An 18,787-nucleotide genomic window follows, 5' to 3' on the forward strand; every position below is an offset into this window, starting at 1 on the left:
TATACAGTTGTACAGGACAGCCGTGTATCTAGTCAATTCTGTTCATAATGACACAATTAACTATCTCTAAGGGCAATTAAAATAAAAATACGCACCGGACGAAATTTATAACCTAAATGCATGCTGAAACATATATAACTTTGAGCAAATCCAACCTTCACGGCTACCTTAGCCAACAAATCCGTACATGACTGAGTTGAAAAGGAAATTTTCCTCGTGCAATGAATTCTTTAATATGTGAGATTATCGTTTCAGCAAAGAGACACCACGCGATCGTCAAAAAAAAAAAAGTGGGGGTATAACGAAATGGCAAATTTGGGGTTTTGCGTTGCTGCACAATATCAAATAATCTACCTGTTAAATTGCTTGGCTCTTAGTAGTCATGTTTTAGATACCAACTCTTTTGTGTGCAATTGGGGCAGTAAAGAGAGAAAGAAAGAAAGAAAGAAAGAAAGAAAGAAAGAAAGAAAGAAAGAAAGAAAGAAAGAAAGAAAGAAAGAAAGAAAGAAAGAAAGAAAGAAAGAAAGAAAAAGAACGCCTGGTTATGTGTTTTGTTTTGTGTTTCTCTGTCACGGGGATCTTCGCGGCTCATCCTTGCAAAGGTGAATAGCAAACCTGAAATCATCCCCTTGTTGTTCCAAGCATTTTCGTCCAGAATTGAAAAAAAAAAATCGAGAATGTAGAGGGATCAGCGACCAAGGTGACGATTTAACGAGGACAAAATGCTAGTGTTAACGAAAAAGAAAAGAAAGAAAACAAAATCACCAGTCTCGTCAAGCTTTTCCACATCCGATCTCACCGATACTAAATGCATGTACGAGTATAGTAGCGTTGGATTATTCTCCGAATGGCGCGCGACTTCTTGTAAATTGCCCAGAGCGGAGGGATCAAAGCACTAAGTCTACACATGATTTTCCAACCGTGAACATTATCAATAGCCTAAGAATTTCACGCCATCAACCTGCTCTGGAACCTAATCTTTGGGAATGAGGAGGGTGTTTTTGATTTTGTTTGTTTATTAAATAAAACACACACACACACGCACAACTCAAAACACCAAATTATTCCACACCAAATCTGGGACTACAGTCGACTGATTTACTTTGACTGTTCTTTCTTTAAAATGTCACGGAAGCCTTCTGACAGCCATGTTTTGTTTTGTTTTTTTGTTTTTTTTTTGTTTTTTTACATTCTAATGCTTTCGCTTAGAAGCTGAAAACGTGGGTGACTTTGGGAACAATGTCGAATTTTTGACCGAAGTAAACACTTTCTGGTGACTCAAAGTGGACACATTTGGCATCCATCGTTGAGTAACTCCCCCAAAACAAAACAAAACAAGCAAACGAACAAAACGTATCGTTGCTTTATTGAATGGATTGAAGAAACGAGACTGTTGTCTTTGTTCAAAGTTGTGACATCATGTACGCACCTGGGGGAATTTTTATTGTAACCGATCATTAACTTCAGAATATTGGCTCTCCTAATCAATAAGACCACTTTACCGGCAAACTACTTGAACTTTTGAATCTTATGCAGCGTACCTCAATAAAATAGACAGCTAGTGAACTTTCAGACAGGTTAACAGTGACTCGACATGCCAACAATCTAATCAGTGAAAATTGGATTCCGACGTTTCATATGCATTTTTACAGAAACGTTGAAATCAGTAGCTGGTTTCTACGTCCTTTCAGAAGTAGGATGTCCATGAACCATACGAAGTGGCACCGCAAGCCTGTTTCAGTTTTTATGCAAATCTTTACATTTTCAGGCCCAAATGTGTGTTGATGAGCCCTTTGGTGTCATCAGCATTTTGAGATATCAATTTAGGAATGCAGATATTGTAACTTGAATATCTTGGTTACTTCAGTACTCTTTGCAGGGGCCGTGACCGGGTGAGAGGGTGTCTATATGGACCTATCTTCCTAGCAGGATCTAGGGTCAATGCTGTGTGTGCGAGGGTTTAGAGGGTTTATTTTCAATTGCTGTTATTTTCATTTATTTAATCTTCATGATAGCCAAAATTGTGTATAATGTGTTATATGTATGTGTGTGTGTGTGGGGGGGGGGGGGGGGGGGGGGAGGGGGAGTAAGGGGCTGCAGCCGTGTACACCACATGATGAATCATAAATGATCTGTAATTTAGCCTCATCTATTCTGGCAGGTAATGATCTTCACATAAACAATCAAACCAATAATGTGGCATGTTGGTCATTATTTTGCAGCTAATCATCAAAATATCTGATTAGAATTATTGTCACCTTTTTCTTCTACTCTTCCCTTTCTTTCTTTCCTCTTCTCTTTCTCTATACTTGTACATGTACCACAACTCTTATTACTCAAATCATAATGTCAACATACTACAGTGCACTCCCGTTATAACGAACACGGTTATAACGAAATTCCGGTTACAACAAAATAAAAATTCAGGCCGCAATGTTACCCATACTTTGTATTTTTATTGTTTATTTGTTGGGTTATAACGAAATTTAGATTTAACGAAATAAAACTGCCGGTCCCGAGGACTTTGTTATAACGGGAGTCCACTCTAGAATGGTTACATATCTTCCTCATCTCATTTCACGCTATGTTCTATAAATCCATGCAAATGTGATACAGTGGATTCCCATTATAGCGAAGTCTTTGGACCGGCGGTTTTCTTTCGTTATATCGAAATTTCGTTATAACCGAACAAATAAACAATATACATACATAGAGCGGATAATGTTGAGGCCTGAATTTTTATTTCGTTGTAACCAGAATTTCGTTATACACGTGCTCGTTATAACGGGAGTGCACTGTATACCGGTAAATCAATGTAAATGTGATAATGATATGTGTACACACGTCTAGTTCTTGCACAATTCTTTCTAGACAAAGGCAAGAAAAAGACAAGCACGCAGACAACCAAGACTATGAACACTTTTTTTTTCTTTTGTACAAAAAGATGCATTTATTTTCAAGATTTGGTAATTTTATTCTCTTCAGACAAGTAATCAAAAGTGAGAATAACAGTCAACATTCTCCTGACCTCTTCTTGCATCTGGCTGCTGGGTACGGAATCAAGATTTTGATTCAGGCAATTCTGCATTTCAGGGATCAAAACAACCACAGTCCATTCTTCCAGATAACTTGAAACTCATCTTGTGGTTTATAAATACATGCACAAACAACATGGAAAGAAAAACTAAGCACAATATTTATAGCATACAATGACATTATCAAAATTTCAACCCCTTCCCCCTGCAACACTGTTTTTTCCCCTTTGATACATTTACATAAGGGGCAAAAGATTAAGCCAACCAGTAACAATGCCTGCTTTCTTGAAAAACCCTTTGGCCAATAGAAAGAATCACCCCCTAAAGAACGACCCACAAACAAACAAACAATGCAGAAAAATCCTTTCATCATAGTTTCACAAGAGGCCCATCATAGGTAACATTCTTCTCTGAGTACACGCGTACTCATGTTTACCTACCATTCTTTCATTATGGTATGCTTGGTGAGTTTCAAACCTTACTGAAATAGACATAAAATGAGTTCTACACCATGTCGGCAAAACATAAAAATGCAACCATGGTTTCTGTTCTCTTTTCACGGGTTTTCCCTTTTTCTGCCAAGACCTCAAGTCCCACAGGTCTAATTCTTCTTGTATGTAATGAACAGCATCTTTGATACTGTGCCATTTACTTCTGTATCTGTCAGGTAAATTGTATGGAAACAACTGGAGATGAAAAAAAAAGGCTTCTATTTTTTGCCCTGTGAAGCTTCTTGCACTGCGTGAAACTGACTATTAATATCAACACTATCAGCCAACGATACATGATTTGGTCTGTGTAGGATGTGCCCCTTTAACATCACTTTCATTTTTTGAGAAGGGCATACCTCATCAAGAGCCAACGACAAATTCCTTCATCGAACGAAACATTACGAACAGTCAAAGGAAACACATGAGTTCACCAGTGGTTCAACTGAGAGCCTGACATGACTTTACGCTCAACATACCTCATAATAAATAGAACATTGACATCAGTCCAAAACTTGCTTCAATACAGGGGTACAGGCTCTTTGAGATGTTTGTATTACTTCTTTCTTTTCTATCATGGTACGTCAGAACACATCTTTTTTCTTATGTTAATGTCATTGTACCTGACTTGAGAAAGACAGAAAAAGGCAACACTACATAACAACCCTTGGAATGCACCACTAACCACAGGACCAAAAATTCAGAGCTGTGATTTTTTGTATGTTTCTTTATATCTTTCTTTTTTTTTCAACATTAACAGTTTACCAACTTGAGTTACAGTCGATGAATATCTTACAGACACCGGTAATTCCCTGTAACAACAGGGCCAAGGTAGCATCGGCTACATGCCTGCCTCAATAGAAGCAGGAACAACAGACACTAGAATCAGATCAATTTCCACAAAGCCTTACTCTGCCTATACCTCTTCCAGCTTTGTATGTCTGCACAGGGTACAGAGCAAAAAATAATAATAATAATTGGAAAAAAATGTCTGATTGATGTCCCTGGCCTCTTGAAATGGAACAAGCAATCTATCATCAGGTTTAAATAAGTACCATTACACTGAATAATACTACGGAAAAATTATTTACAAGTTACATACAGAAACAAAAACAAACAAACAAACATTGCTAGGCTAAGCAGATAGTTACGAAAAGGCTGTACATTTCTGACACATTTCAATTTGAAGTCTCCAAGTATTCCTGATTTTTGTAGCTAAGTGGTTAACTACTAGCACTATATATGTGAGGAGTTGGAAAAAAAAAGCCAACAACAAAAAACCAGTGGTGCACTACTTTCCAAAGGTAAAGAATAGAAGAACAGTCTCCATGCATCATTGCAACTAGTCTGGTTCGCGAGAATAGATGCACTGAGCAGGGTTGCAACGTATGCAGGTGGCATAGGGATTGTCAGAGAGTTACAACTTGGCGAGATGAAGTCACGTTGGGGGGTGTCGGGGAATTTGGCGCTACGTCGAGGGCTCCTGCTCCGTGCTGTGTTCGGCTGGCTGCGGTTTTGACTCCTCCCCTTCCTCCCTGCTGGGCTCGCTTACTTCGGACTCAGCTGTGGGTGAGGAGAAGAAGAAGGAGAAGACCACTTTCGATCAAGCAAAGAGTTGACCTCCATATTGCAGAGAAATATTATGCAACAATCAAAACAATATACACATGGGGAAACATACACAATGTGTAAATATATGTATACAAGTAAGTGTGATAAATGATGACACAGGCTCTTACAGGATGCCAGATATACGTATAGAAGTTTTTAACAATTGTTATCAGTTTTATCAGTCTGGTATAATCAGACAGAGTAATAAAGAAATATACATAAACGGATGCATATGGGATAGAAATATGGAACATGAAATTAAATGATAAGTTATGGGATGTTATAGAATGAACATAACTGGAATGGACATGATTTCAACATCACATTTTCAAAACATATTTGACAATTACAAAGTATAAAGTAGTGGAGGGGTCAGTCAAGTAGACGTGTTTAGGGTCTGCATATGAGTACTGCACACAACATGCAGTACGGTGAAAGAAGTAATGACAATATTGAAAGATAAGTAATATATATACCAGTATACAATTTCCAATATATTTCCCACAGTAGGTCATTTTCCTAACCTTGGTGTAATAAAAATCGGATATGCCCAAACGAACTTACTGCCCCCAGGAAATTTGTCTACACATGTCTACGGTAAAAAACAATCCTTCCCACCCCATCCACTGACAAAAAAAAAAGGAAAAGAAAAAGAAAAAAAAGAGGGGGGATCCCTAGAACATACAGGAATAATCACAAGGCATTTGGACATCAATTTGCCCCGACTGTTCATTGTGGTGCCGTCCTAATGGAGATGTGAACCAATGCGCACTCCGCTCATTAACTGCAAATTAATGCATATTGGCAACATATTAGCAGAGCATGGGTACGTCCTGTTTGGCACGCCATTCCCGAAAAGGTCAATCAATTCTCTGGATTCTTCCTCGACTCCTGACACGGAAAGAGGGACTCGCCGATTTTCCCCCCTCTGCCGTTCGCCGTTCACCGGGTTTGGAAGGTGAAATCAATCGTGAGAACACCCGACACAAAAGAAGAGTCATTCAAAGTGCATAGTGCCGGGATGTTTGACGAAGCAACAGCTCAACTCGCTATCGCAACGCATGAATGCACGCACCATCTCCCATCTCCCATTACAGGTGCACATCGCAGGAAAGAATATAGAATCCCATGGAGTAGCCATAGTGTCCATCTGTGACTGTGACCACTGTCAACATCATATGAGCACACTGCTGATAACAGCTCCTGGAAGCCTAAATCCTTCCTCCCCCCCCCCCCCCCCTTGGCCCTGAAACTGATCTTGAATGTAAAAAACATGCACTGTGACATACAACTGTACATTGGTGTCTTACCCTGGGTGTAGGTGAATTGAAGTCAATTGCAATCATAAACTTCTAAAAATTTTGAATCGGCATGAATATGAGAAGCAAGGAGAGCACCAAGAGAGCTCAGAATAGTGCACACATACACAAACAGACATACATACAATGCACAGCCACACACACACACACAACATCCAAAACAAGACACACAGACTCATGAATACACACATAACATCCGACACAAGACACACACACACACACACACACAACATCCAAAACAAGACACGCAGACACATACATTTACACACACACAGCATCTAAAACAAGAGACCCGCGGGTCTAGCGCTCACCTGAGTATCGCAAGTTCACCTTTCACGCAGTCACTAATCTAAATCATTCACAGCTCTACCAAAATTTGACCAGGCATTCTCAAGTAGAAGATGAAAATGTACAATATCAAGGGCCCATTTTTTTAAGATTCCTTAATTTGGGGGGATTGGGGCCCCCAGGGGCCCTCTGGGTGGGGCATGGTGCCCATTTTGATAAATTGAGATATTGACCCCTAGGGATGCTACCTGCCAAGTTTGACAAAAATCCATCATGAGGTTTTCAGGAAGAAGATGAAAATGTACAATTCAGGCCCCCATTTGGACCCTTCCAACCACCCCCCCCCCTCCCCCCCCCCTCCCCCCCCTCCCCCCCCCCCCCACCCAAGAGGGGCACCCCTGGATCTCCTATGAACAAACTTGTAGTATTATCTCAGCTCTATAACTTTTGATTCTAGAGAAGATTTATAAAGATTCCTTCATTTGGGGGGTTTGGGACCCCTGGGGGGCCCCTGGGTGTGGCATGGTGCCCATTTTAACAAATTGAGATCCTAACCCCCTAGGGATGCTACCTGCCAAGTTTGGTGAAAATGGGTCATGGGGTTCTCAAGAAGAAGATAAAAATGTACAATTTAGGCCCCATTAGGACCCCTCCTCACCCCCTCCCCTGAGTCCCAAGGGGGCACCCCTGATTCTGCCATGAACAAACTTGAAACTACAGTCATCAATGTACTAACTCATAGTATTAACTTAGCTCTATCACTTCTGGTTCTAGAGAAGAAGATTTTTGCGGATTCCTTCATTTTGGGGGGTTTGGGCCCCCCTGGGGCCCCCTGGGTGGGGCATGGTGCCCATTTTAACAAATTGAGTTCTTAACCCCCTAGGGATGCTACCTGCCAAGTTTGGTGAAAATGGGTCATGGGGTTCTCAAGAAGAAGATGAAAATGTACAATTTAGGCCCCATTAGAACCCTTCCCCACCCCCCTCCCCTGGGTCCCAAAGGGGGGCACCCCTGACTCTGCCATGAACAAACTTGAAACTACAGTCATCAATGTACTAACTCATAGTATTAACTTAGCTCTATCAATTCTGGTTCTAGAGAAGAAGATTTTTACAGATTCCTTAATTTTGGGGGGTTTGGGCCCCCCTGGGGGCCCCCTGGGTGGGGCATGGTGCCCATTTTAACAAATTGAGTTCCTAACCCCCTAGGGATGCTACCTGCCAAGTTTGATGAAAATCGGTCCTGGGGTTTTCAAGAAGAAGATGAAAATGTAAAAAGTTTACGCACGACGCACGACGCACGACGGACGACGGACGACGGACGACGCACGACGGACGCCGGAAGAAGGGCGATCGCAATAGCTCACTTGAGCCTTTGGCTCAGGTGAGCTAAAAAGACACACAGACACATACACACACAACACCTTATAAAAGACACAATATTCAATTAAACACACACAGATACATAAACACACAAAATCCAACAAAACACACACACAACATCCAACAGGAGACACATAGTGATGTACATACACTCACACGTTACACACACAAATTGTACACATACAGACAAACAACAGAGAAACAGACACAGACAAAAATCATGCATCATGAGACAAAAAGTCCTCCCCATGACCAGATAGCCATCACAGAATGGCAAGTTCAGAAAAGGTCACCCACACTTCCTCAAACCTCAGTGCAGCCTGAGACCCAATGTACCGAAACAATCACCATGCTAATGTCCCTTCTGCCCATCTTCTGGATTTTGTGTTTTTTATTTGCGACTCATTCTACTATACCAAATACATCCTGGGCAGTAGAGTCTATCCAAACAATCCCTTCTCTTGACTTTCAAACAGAACGCTTCACATCCCGTTTCCTAAGTGCATTCTGAATATTCATCGTCATATCATGATACCATGCCTCACGGAAACAAGAAACATGTAGCAGCAAGAAGGAAACATCAGTTTGTAAAGGGAAGCACAGGCGTTAAACACTGACTCATATAAAGGATATACAATATCCCCCCCCCCAAAAAAAAACCAACAACAACAACAACAAAAACATCAAATCAGTGACTGCATGAAAAGTATGATTTACACAGACATTCCTGGAAGACCAAAATCTTACATCATAAAGTCTATCTTTATCTGGGGTGAAGGGAATCTAGCCCATCATTCTTTGCTGCTAAATCTGCACCCACTAGGGAGGGTCAACTATACAAGCAATGCGAACACTGTAGACTTACTTCACATGAGAAACACTGATGTAACAAAATTTCAGTACAGACAAAATAATATCCCTGGCCTCGTGTCTTCAATTTTCCTTCTATTTCACTTTTTTTTTTGCAATCTTGGAATATCATACTATCCAGGTATATTATCTTAATTAACAAGAAATGTGATTGATCCCAAGGATTTATAATATATATATCACTACAGCAGTCAACTGGATGGAAGATACTACCCTACATTGGGCCACATTAACTGGTAAATGAAAATTATGGAATCCCATTTTCTTTGCTCAATTTTCCAATAATAAATGAAAATTAGAGACACTGTGGAAATACTTTGGTACACAATTCATAGAAATTTTTATTGAAAATTTGAACAAATTCTATAGCCCCCAAACAGGGAATGAATGTGCTTTGCTGGCGCGTTTTCTGTTTTGGTTTCACTATCATGACAACAACACCCCACACTATTCTATCGTGATTCACACGTCCTCTGAGATGTATGGATCAAGAATTCTCGTAGTCCACTGGGCCGAATGATTTATAAGCTACATTTGACACAGGGAATCAATGAAGTACGAAGACATTTTGTGCGCCGCGACTTCAGATGGTGTGTACAAGAACACAAGAAAAGGTTCCCCAAATCCAACACAAATGCCACTGTCCCTCACCCCACCCCCCTGAAAAAACAAACAAACAAACAAACACAAAGAAATCCAATCTCCTGGAAAAAGGGGTGACATTTCAATCTATCTCAGAAATAGTGCTGGAAAGAACACAGGTAAAGTTGAGCAAGTCAACCTGCTCAAGAACTTGGTTCATCTGTAGTGTCATACAGCTCTAGAAAGCGAGAGAAAAAGCCTGAATAAAATTCAAACGCTTCTGTAGAAATCGCTCTAAGATGCATACAAAAAGGTTCAGTCCGATTTGGTCTGATAGTCTCACCCTACAGGCATGGACAATCCCCAGTGACTCAGCACATAACTCATCCATTCATCCTGTCACAATGAATAAATTTAAAACATCACATCAGAGATGTGTGTGTATATTTGCATTTTACCCCCTTCCCCCTTTTCCCCGCTCAGGCTGACGAGTACGGGCACATACCATGTATGTCACATCATAAAATAGCCACAATAACCACGCACTGTTCCATGTCATGTGTACAGATGTATACGGAACCATAAAGGACACATAATCAGTATTGATAGAAAAAAACAACAACAACAAACAAACAACAATCTAAAAGCCATTATCAATTTGGTGCTACTACAAGTAAGGTAGGGCTGAAATTACTAGACTAATAATAACACCTCAATCAATTTCTACCAGAGCAATCTTTAACACAAGAGAGATGTGGGTCTAGCACTCATCTGAGTATTGCACTTGGCCTTCATGGCAATCTACCTGAGGCATTCTATCTAAAAAATCTTGAGATTGGGGATTGCTGCAAGCCCTATGAGCAACACTCTCCAAATTTTGCCCCCCCCCCCCCAAAAAAAAAATGATTTTTGCCAATTTTGGTCAAATTCAGCCACCAGTTCTTAAGAAGACGAAATTGTCGAAAATCATAAAACCTACAGGTAGCTAATTCGGGACATTTAGGCCTCACCGTAGGGACTCCCTTGGTATGCTACTACAACCATTTGCACAATTTACGCTCCCGTCCCTTGATCGTTGATTCCTACCAAGTTTGGTCACAATCTAGCCATTAGTTTTGAAGGAGACAAAAATAATAAAAAGTTGACACATGATGCACAGTGGATGGTGAAAGATCACAATATCTCACTTGAGCCAGGTAAGCTAAACCCCCTCGCAAAAGTAAAAAAGAAAGAAGAAACATATATACATTGTATATAAGCATGAAGATATTAGGGCAATATATAACGGTCCTATTGTCCCAAAAGCAAGAACCCAGCATGACCATGAAAAAAAAAAGAGAGAGAAAAAAAAAGAGAACAAGCATCCAAAAAGATTTGGGGGCGCTCTGTACTCAAATGTTGGGAGAGGAAGCCTCACACCCCCAGGTTGTCAAACTGGCTGCACTGCAATATACTTGCTTAACCAACAAGAATTTACTCATTTTTTGTTCATGAGGGGAAATTTGTCACTCTACCACTCCCACTTCTATTTCATTCTTCACCGGCTCCACTGGGTCGCCACCTAGATCACTGCACCATGTCTCTACCGCCCGCTGGAATGCATCAGGCAAAGAGTTTTTGCCCCTCTTCTGCGCTGCTAGTCACCCACCAGTGGTTCCAGAGCGGACAGGGAGCTGAATCCTAACTCATATGCAGACTGCTGACATGACGAGCACGTTGAATACGCATTCATGCATCATACATTCAACCTGGCTTCAAGATCGGCGCACTTGGGGGTGGGGGTGGGGGGAAGGGGAAGAGCTACCATGATTTTGTCTTGTGGTTTTCCAACATCATGTGGGTCACCTGCAACATCACTAATTAGATAAATTGGAATACCAAATGATACTTGGTTTTGCACAGTGGTAGTATGGCTAATTCCTATTTTCAGCCATACTCCCATCTCTTTCAATTCACACTAACTTGACAATCAGGTGAGCATGCGCAAAAGATGCCCTTCTCATCCAATCTACACACACATACACAAAAACAAAAACAAAAAAACATCTAAAAACAAAACAAAACAAAACAAAACAAAACAAAACAACAACAGATCACACACGCTGCTCCAGTCATGGAGTTAAGAATGCACTTAAAAATCTGCACAAATTACCCCAAGCACAGTCACACACACACACACACACACACACACACATACACACATCATCATCACTGTTGTTGGTGTGGATTGTCATCATCTTTAATAAACTCACTCACCCTGGACCTCAGAACTGGGCGGAGCCTCTTTGCTCTCTGTCTCCATGGGCGCAGGCTCTGTGGCTGCTGGGGGAACTGGCTCTTTGCTGTCACCAGAGGGGGCACTCTCTTCTGTGCTGACGGGTGCTTCTGAGTGAGGAAAAGTGGCATATAAGAATTTTGCAAGTTTGCTAATATTTCACTTTTTTTTTTGCAATACAGGAAAATGATACAAATAACATCTGTAAGGTGGCTGAACAAACTTTGAAAGTGGTATCTTGACGGACTCCTCAGAATATTAATTTTTGCAATCTTTCCAACACAGGCCAGTAATACTGCACAATGATAAATGTAGTAAGAACTTGCACGAAAATTCCATCCTAAGTGTAGGTTGCTGAAGAAGTTACTGTAATTAACCCGTACCTCCCACAATTCTCTGAGCACCTCCAATGCCCAAAAATGAGATTCTTTTTGCAGGTCGACAGAGAACAGACAGGCTGGTAATCCACCTGTGTGAAAGCAGTCAAGCAGGACATGTATCCCCTATCCATGGTGAACTACATGTGCCATGGAACAATAAAATTATTGATCGGTTGCAAGGTATGAATAGAGCGTGTGCTGATGTGCTCAAAAACTCTTTTATTCTGCACAAAGTAAACACCTGAATGGGGTCGGCAAAAGCGAATTTCTACTGAGCAAAGTCGTGATTCCCATGTACATCTTCACACGAGTTTTACATCAAAATAACCGTGCACTACATTGGTAAAAAGGCAAATAATGCTGTGATACATGCAGCTTTCATACAGTAAACAACTGATATTGAAAGAAGAAGCTCTAATCTTTCTTTCAAAGCCATTTTACTGGGCAGCAAAACACAAATAAACATGAATTTAGGATACAAATGTAGGCACTCTTGTCTACATTATGGGATTATACCAGGTTCCCGTATATCAGTTGACGCCATGGAAACCTAGTATACCAGGTTTCTGTAAGGTTTCTGTAAGGAACAGGTTAAAGGGAACATCTGGAAAGTAGACTAGGGGGAGGAGAAAGGAAAGAGAAAGGAGAGAGAGAGAGAGAGAGAGGAAGAGAGAGAATAGATCCAGCAGCCACTGTAGGAAATCTTGGCTAAATGTTTGTCAGTGTCCCTATCTGGAGCATGAAGTCACGCCTTGAAATGTCATTGGCATAGCCCACTAAATCCAAACAGTGATTCATTTGTCCGAATGAATACTTTTTTTTCTTTCTAACACATAGATTACTATCTTTTTTTCTGGGGCGGGCAACAAACGCCGGTCAATATCCCAGAGCATTTAATATTCTTTTTTAAGAAAGCAGGGGGGCGGGGGGAAAAAGAGACCTAATGAAATAGTTCCTTCTGGTACATGACGATTCTCAAGTTTCCCTCAGAGGTCAGACTGTTTCACTGCAGGACATGGAAACGTGCCCGCGTCGCTCGCTGCTGCTTGACGATTGACACAAAATGGATCAAGAGCACTGATTGATGCCTATCCGGTACTAACTTTTTAAGTGGATTTCAAGTGGATCATATGCAACTTGGCGTGAAATACACTCTGTCATTTCGTCATCAGATCTAAATGATTTTTGTGTCCATGACCAATTGCATCTATGAATGACCATACATGTCATCTTCCGTAAAGTTAGACAGTTAAAGAACAACACTTTCCATCAAGTACACATACAAATGAATAAAACAAAAGAGGGCATCTCAATTTTCTTCTACCAACATTTAAGAGTTGATGTAGGGTAATTTGTCAATCAGTTGCAATTTAATATCAAGAATCTAAACATATCATACTCTTCTATATGCCATTCTGCTATTTTTTCTTTCCCCTTTTCCTCAATTTCTGCTTCTTTTTCTACATTTTATTTTCTTTCTACTTTTCTCGCATCTCCATTGATGCTCACATCAATCTATTTTCATGAACATCAGACAAAGAATTACAGAGCCATATGACATACCATAGACTGGACAAATTTATAAGAACTGATGCACGGGCCATCTCTGTCTTCACTAAAGTCAAAACACACATTTGTTTTGACTCTTTCATTCCTGTTAGTATTAGATACAAAGGCAATAAGATATTAGGTCTGGTGGTCATGTGGGCGTTAATGGATTAGACACACGAAAGGATTCAACTTCAGATTCTTACTGAAATTGCTTTACTTCCAGCAAAAGGATACTTGAATGAGCACAATACATGATTCTCAAAATGAAGTGGTGGAAATGGCAACGATAATGATAATGATAATGGTAATAGTAATGGTAATGGTAATGGTAATGGTAATGGTAATGGTAATGGTAATGGTAATGGTAATGGTAATGGTAATGGTAATGGTAATGGTAATGGTAATGGTAATGGTAATGGTAATGGTAATGGTAATGGTAGTGGTAGTGGTAATGGTAGTGGTAGTGGTAGCACTTGGTAGTGGTAGTGCGTGTGTGTGTGGGCCGGGGTGGGGGGTGGGCTGTACAAGTGACTGATTAACTGAACCAGAATACTGGAAGGCAGCTGGCGCCATACATTATGCTATGATGCTGATGGCTCACTGAATGTAAATAAACGGCAGTGATATCAGTATTCATGGTAATGGGCAGTGAATTGAAATTTGACACATGGTTGGATAGATTTATCTGCAGCTGCAACTTTGGGCGATTTCCCTTCATTGAACCAATACTCGGGCTCTTTAAACGTCACAACCTTTTATACTTGGAAAGCCATATGAGCTCCTATAGCATCTAGGCATCAACAAAAGCACAACCTCCACATAAAGATTATCGCAAAGCTCTAGTCAGGGGGATGTCACACACAGCTCAAAAATTCAAACTTTGTCTTGCAGCCAATTACAAGGTAGCTCGGGCGTTCCAACAATGAGGGAACTGACTCAAGGATTGCTCTCATAAGTCAGTGCTAAACCCAGTGTGTAGCCTGTTCAGCTAAAATGTGTTTTAAAACATGTGCTAATGCTACAGACAACACATAAACCATCTCATATGAATCTTTTGGAGAGAAGCAGATAGGTTTACATAAGGCAATCATAAAGAAATCTTGCGCAAGTTGGTGCAAGTCGGCATTTGCGTGCACCTGAACCGCAGCATTTTCAACCTAGACTTGTATGGCACTCAGATTTTAAAGGGGATGTAAAATCGCAAGGCCGTCACACATGCTCTCCATGAAATCAGCACTGTACACTTCTGCAGAGTATACATAGAATATGCAGCTCCTGTACATCACAAAATGAATTTATAATCTCGGCGGCAATCGAAACGAGCTTTTTCTCACCACTCGTATCCATGGACTCCTCAGCATCCCTCTGCTCCTCCTGTGCACCTTCCGGTCCCTGGGGCGCGCCGCCGGACTCTGGGGGCGGGGCTTCCTGCATGGGAGGGGCAGCGGGTGCCTGGGTCATCAGAGATGCGGCGGGCGGGGCAGATGCCACTGTTTCATCTGGGATCTCTGCATTATGGGCAAAGCGGATATACAGCAAAGATATGGGATAGACGGAGCTCTTTCCTTTTGGCGGTTGTTGTTCTCTTGTTTTGTTTACAACACAAGACACAACTCACAAAAGGCTTATTTCTACGACATTCAGACTTGACATGGATTACTTAAGGGAGAATGTATCTAAAAGAGACAAATATTTTATTTGGAAATAGTGAGACCAAAAAACAACAACTCCAAACAACCCTACGCATTAAGACCAAAAAGTGATGATCATCTCATTTGACAATGAGGGTTCATTCTTGGCTTGATTTTATTTCAGGTATGCTTCAAATGCATCAACCATGGTTTGAATGTTAAGGGCTACTTGAGAATTAAACCCTCTAAGATTCGACAAGATAGAACAAAATCTTGGGAAAATACATATTGTGGGACTCACAAGTATTGGTACGCTTTCAGTGACTGATCACCATGAGAGTGATCCAGCTTCCCTTTAAGTATCAAGCACGGAAGTGAAAACAAACGCTTGTTGGTTACTGGTCGATACAGTAAATCCTCAAATTTTATCTCTCTCTCTACTGTGCACGAAGCACAGTGACTGAATGTGTAAAAACAAGACATGTTGCCAATGGTTACGCCGGGGTGTGCACCCAACAACATCATTCGAAACTTCCTCCCCGACACTTCCTCGCGCAAGTTCACAGTGTCGTCGTCAGGAAGAGCCAAGAGGCCTGGAGGAAGCATGCTGGAAGGGATTAGCCAAGAAACCAATCCCACGCCAGGATAATCCCTAATCCCCTCCACCCCCATCCCACCCCCACTGATCAGTCTCGTGTCAAAATGAACACGGGGGGGGGGGGGGGGGGGGGGGCGCTGGTCTACAAAATCTCCCATGATTCAGGAGGGAGGAGATGAGGAAGGGATGCTTGTATTCCATGGACGCCTGCCTCAGAGCAGAGGTCACAGTTAATGCATGAGGTCATGCAGAAAAGATGCCCTGGATTGACAGTTTGTTATCATATGGAGCCACATCTCCGTTCTACTATATGTTATACGAGAGAAGGGCAGATAGCTTGCCAATTCAGGCTTACAGAAGATTTATCATAAACTTTGAGATATTTCAGAGATATACACTTACACAAACACACACACACACACACACACACATACACACACACACAAACACATACAATTGTTGATGTATAAACATAAAATGTAGATTATTTGCTTCCTGTGCAGAGATGGCCAATTTTCTACAATGGATCCTGAGACAACTCACTCTGGGTTGGGGCTGACCCCAATGAAATTATACCAGATTTCCCCGAGGCATGCCACAGATCATTTACATTTATACCCCCGCCACAAAAATGCAATAATCTCACTATAATTATGACAAAAATGTACAGCCTGATGTATTTTTCATTACAGCTGAAGATGTTCATGTGTACTGTATGGCTGACGTTACGCATTTTAATAAGTGTAATCCTTGCACGGTTTACATTTTACATGGACACAACGCACCCACACACACGCACCCACACACACATGCAATTCCAAATAAACAAACATACACCACATGTGGTATACTTAAGACAATTATCATGTAAATCAAGGACTCCACAGTGACATGGGACATATCATGCAGTAGAAACACACTGGTAGACATCATGACACCATCCCCCACCCCATCCTCCCCCCCTCTCTCTCTTTATTCAGCCAAAGCACGATGAGCATTACAGAAGAGCCTGCTCTGCCCTCCCTTTCCCAGCACATGGCTTGCAACATGTGCTCATGTTGTGAAGAAAAAAAAAAAGTGTTAGAGCCTAGAAGCTTATGGGTTAAACTGCACACAGACTGCCGCATCCTCTTCAACTGCAACACAATGTAATCAGCGGATCAGCGTGTGAAGAAGAGTCGTCAGCGACACACAATTCTATCTCTCTCATCAGCATGTTACCCAGAGCTCAGGGACTGGTGAAGAGTTCATTAATTGTGTTAATTCCTTGCAGTACCGAATGGCCTCATTTTCAATGTTGAAAATCTGAACCAACATTTCTTTTAAAAGCATTCCCAACAAAACAGACATTCAACAAGGTAGGGAGACAAATATTTTGCAATCAAACGTCAAATACATTGCGAAAAAAGGTCCAGCGCTTGCAGATGGACGAGATAAACAGTCAAACAACGTTTACGGGAGATGCGTTCGAGGTCTGACACATCCACCTACGCTTCGGTTTTCATTCGCACCAATGGCTACCTCAAACTCATTTGCATTGCTTTATTCTGACATTGACAATGTCACGTACACTGCCACACACCACCACGTCCACAATCTCTACCTTGTTCAGATGACTGTTGAGCAGGGACCGACTTCTGTAGCTGACTGTCGGGTCCATCCTCTGCTTTGGCTGCGCTATCTGCGTCGGCGTCGGTGGGCGTCGGCGTTTGGCCCATGTCGGAAGTCGTCATGGGCTGCTGGGGGAGGGGTGGCTGCTGCGCGTCTGATTGTTGCTGCGCCGGCAGCAGCTGCTGTTGCTGTTGCGGCTGTGGCTGCTGCTGTTGCTGCTGCGGAGGCGGCTGCTGTTGCTCTGGTTGCTGTGACGGTTGCTGTGGTAGAGGTTGTGCCCCGCCTGCCTGAGCGGCCACAGGGGAGGAAGTGGCTGGGGTCTGGGTGCTGGGGGCTGCGCCGGCAGCGGAGGACTGGGCCTGCATGGCCGCCATGGCCTGGGCATGCTGGCGGGCCCGCATTTCGGCCACCCTCAACTGTTCCTGGTGGAACTGTTGCCTATCAGCAAGGAGTTGCTGCCTCTGGTACTCCAACTGTAGGACAAATACACACAGGTCAACAGGTCACTAGCACCATTCTTTTTTTTCATGAAATTCAAAACACATTGCCATCAAGTTGAATTGTGACAGTCTAAAACAGGAAGTGATAACCTCAACAGGTTAATCTCAATTCTTAACTGGGTTAAACTCAGTGAGTTTTTCTTGGTAAACACTAGCATAGTTAGTATAACAAGCTGAAACATGAGTATGAGTTACTAAACTGCTTTTCGTGTAACCCCTCTCCCGAAAGAAAATATATGTATGCATAACATTCAATTTCAATGCAGCCATCAACTTTAAAAAAAAAAATGTCACTTTTTTATTTTCTTCATGGGAGTCAACCATCATTTTGCTGCAAGAGTACAGTACATTAGGGTAAAAATTAAGTACAATGTAATACAACTCTTCTTCACAGGACACTCAAAATGTATCCAGCATTGTTTACTTTCCATGGCAATGCACACAAACTTCTCTGAAAAGTTGTTTTTCTTCACAACTGACAAGATAAACAGCACACCCACAATTTCACTATTCACAAGCATGTCATTTACCCATTAGTATATTTGATGCTACAACCACAACATGTACACATATCTCGTTTTCTCCATGCAAAATTGTGCAGTTACGGACAGAAAAATGGAGGGAAAAATTAAATATCATTTTGTCTCGTCAAGGTGTTAACCAAGC

General features: G+C 41.6%; 1 protein-coding gene across 1 annotated transcript in view; it reads right to left on the minus strand.

Annotated features, from left to right (window-relative positions):
- Positions 1-4,938: 4,938 nt before the first annotated feature.
- LOC139713757 (SWI/SNF complex subunit SMARCC2-like) overlaps positions 4,939-18,787 on the minus strand; it is a 66,531-nt gene continuing 52,682 nt past the window's right edge. Inside the window, exons 23-26 of the mRNA XM_071625459.1 lie at positions 17,614-18,094; positions 15,116-15,289; positions 11,832-11,960; positions 4,939-5,086 (exon numbers count right to left, since the gene is read on the minus strand). Coding sequence (XP_071481560.1) covers positions 4,992-5,086; positions 11,832-11,960; positions 15,116-15,289; positions 17,614-18,094 — 879 coding nt within the window. The 3' untranslated portion in view covers positions 4,939-4,991. The remainder of the gene's footprint in view (positions 5,087-11,831; positions 11,961-15,115; positions 15,290-17,613; positions 18,095-18,787) is intronic.

This window comes from Diadema antillarum, unplaced genomic scaffold (genome assembly GCF_040938485.1).
Source record: "Diadema antillarum isolate AM-2024a unplaced genomic scaffold, OU_Dant_1.0 seq00002054_RagTag, whole genome shotgun sequence".
Lineage (NCBI taxonomy): Eukaryota > Metazoa > Echinodermata > Echinoidea > Diadematoida > Diadematidae > Diadema > Diadema antillarum.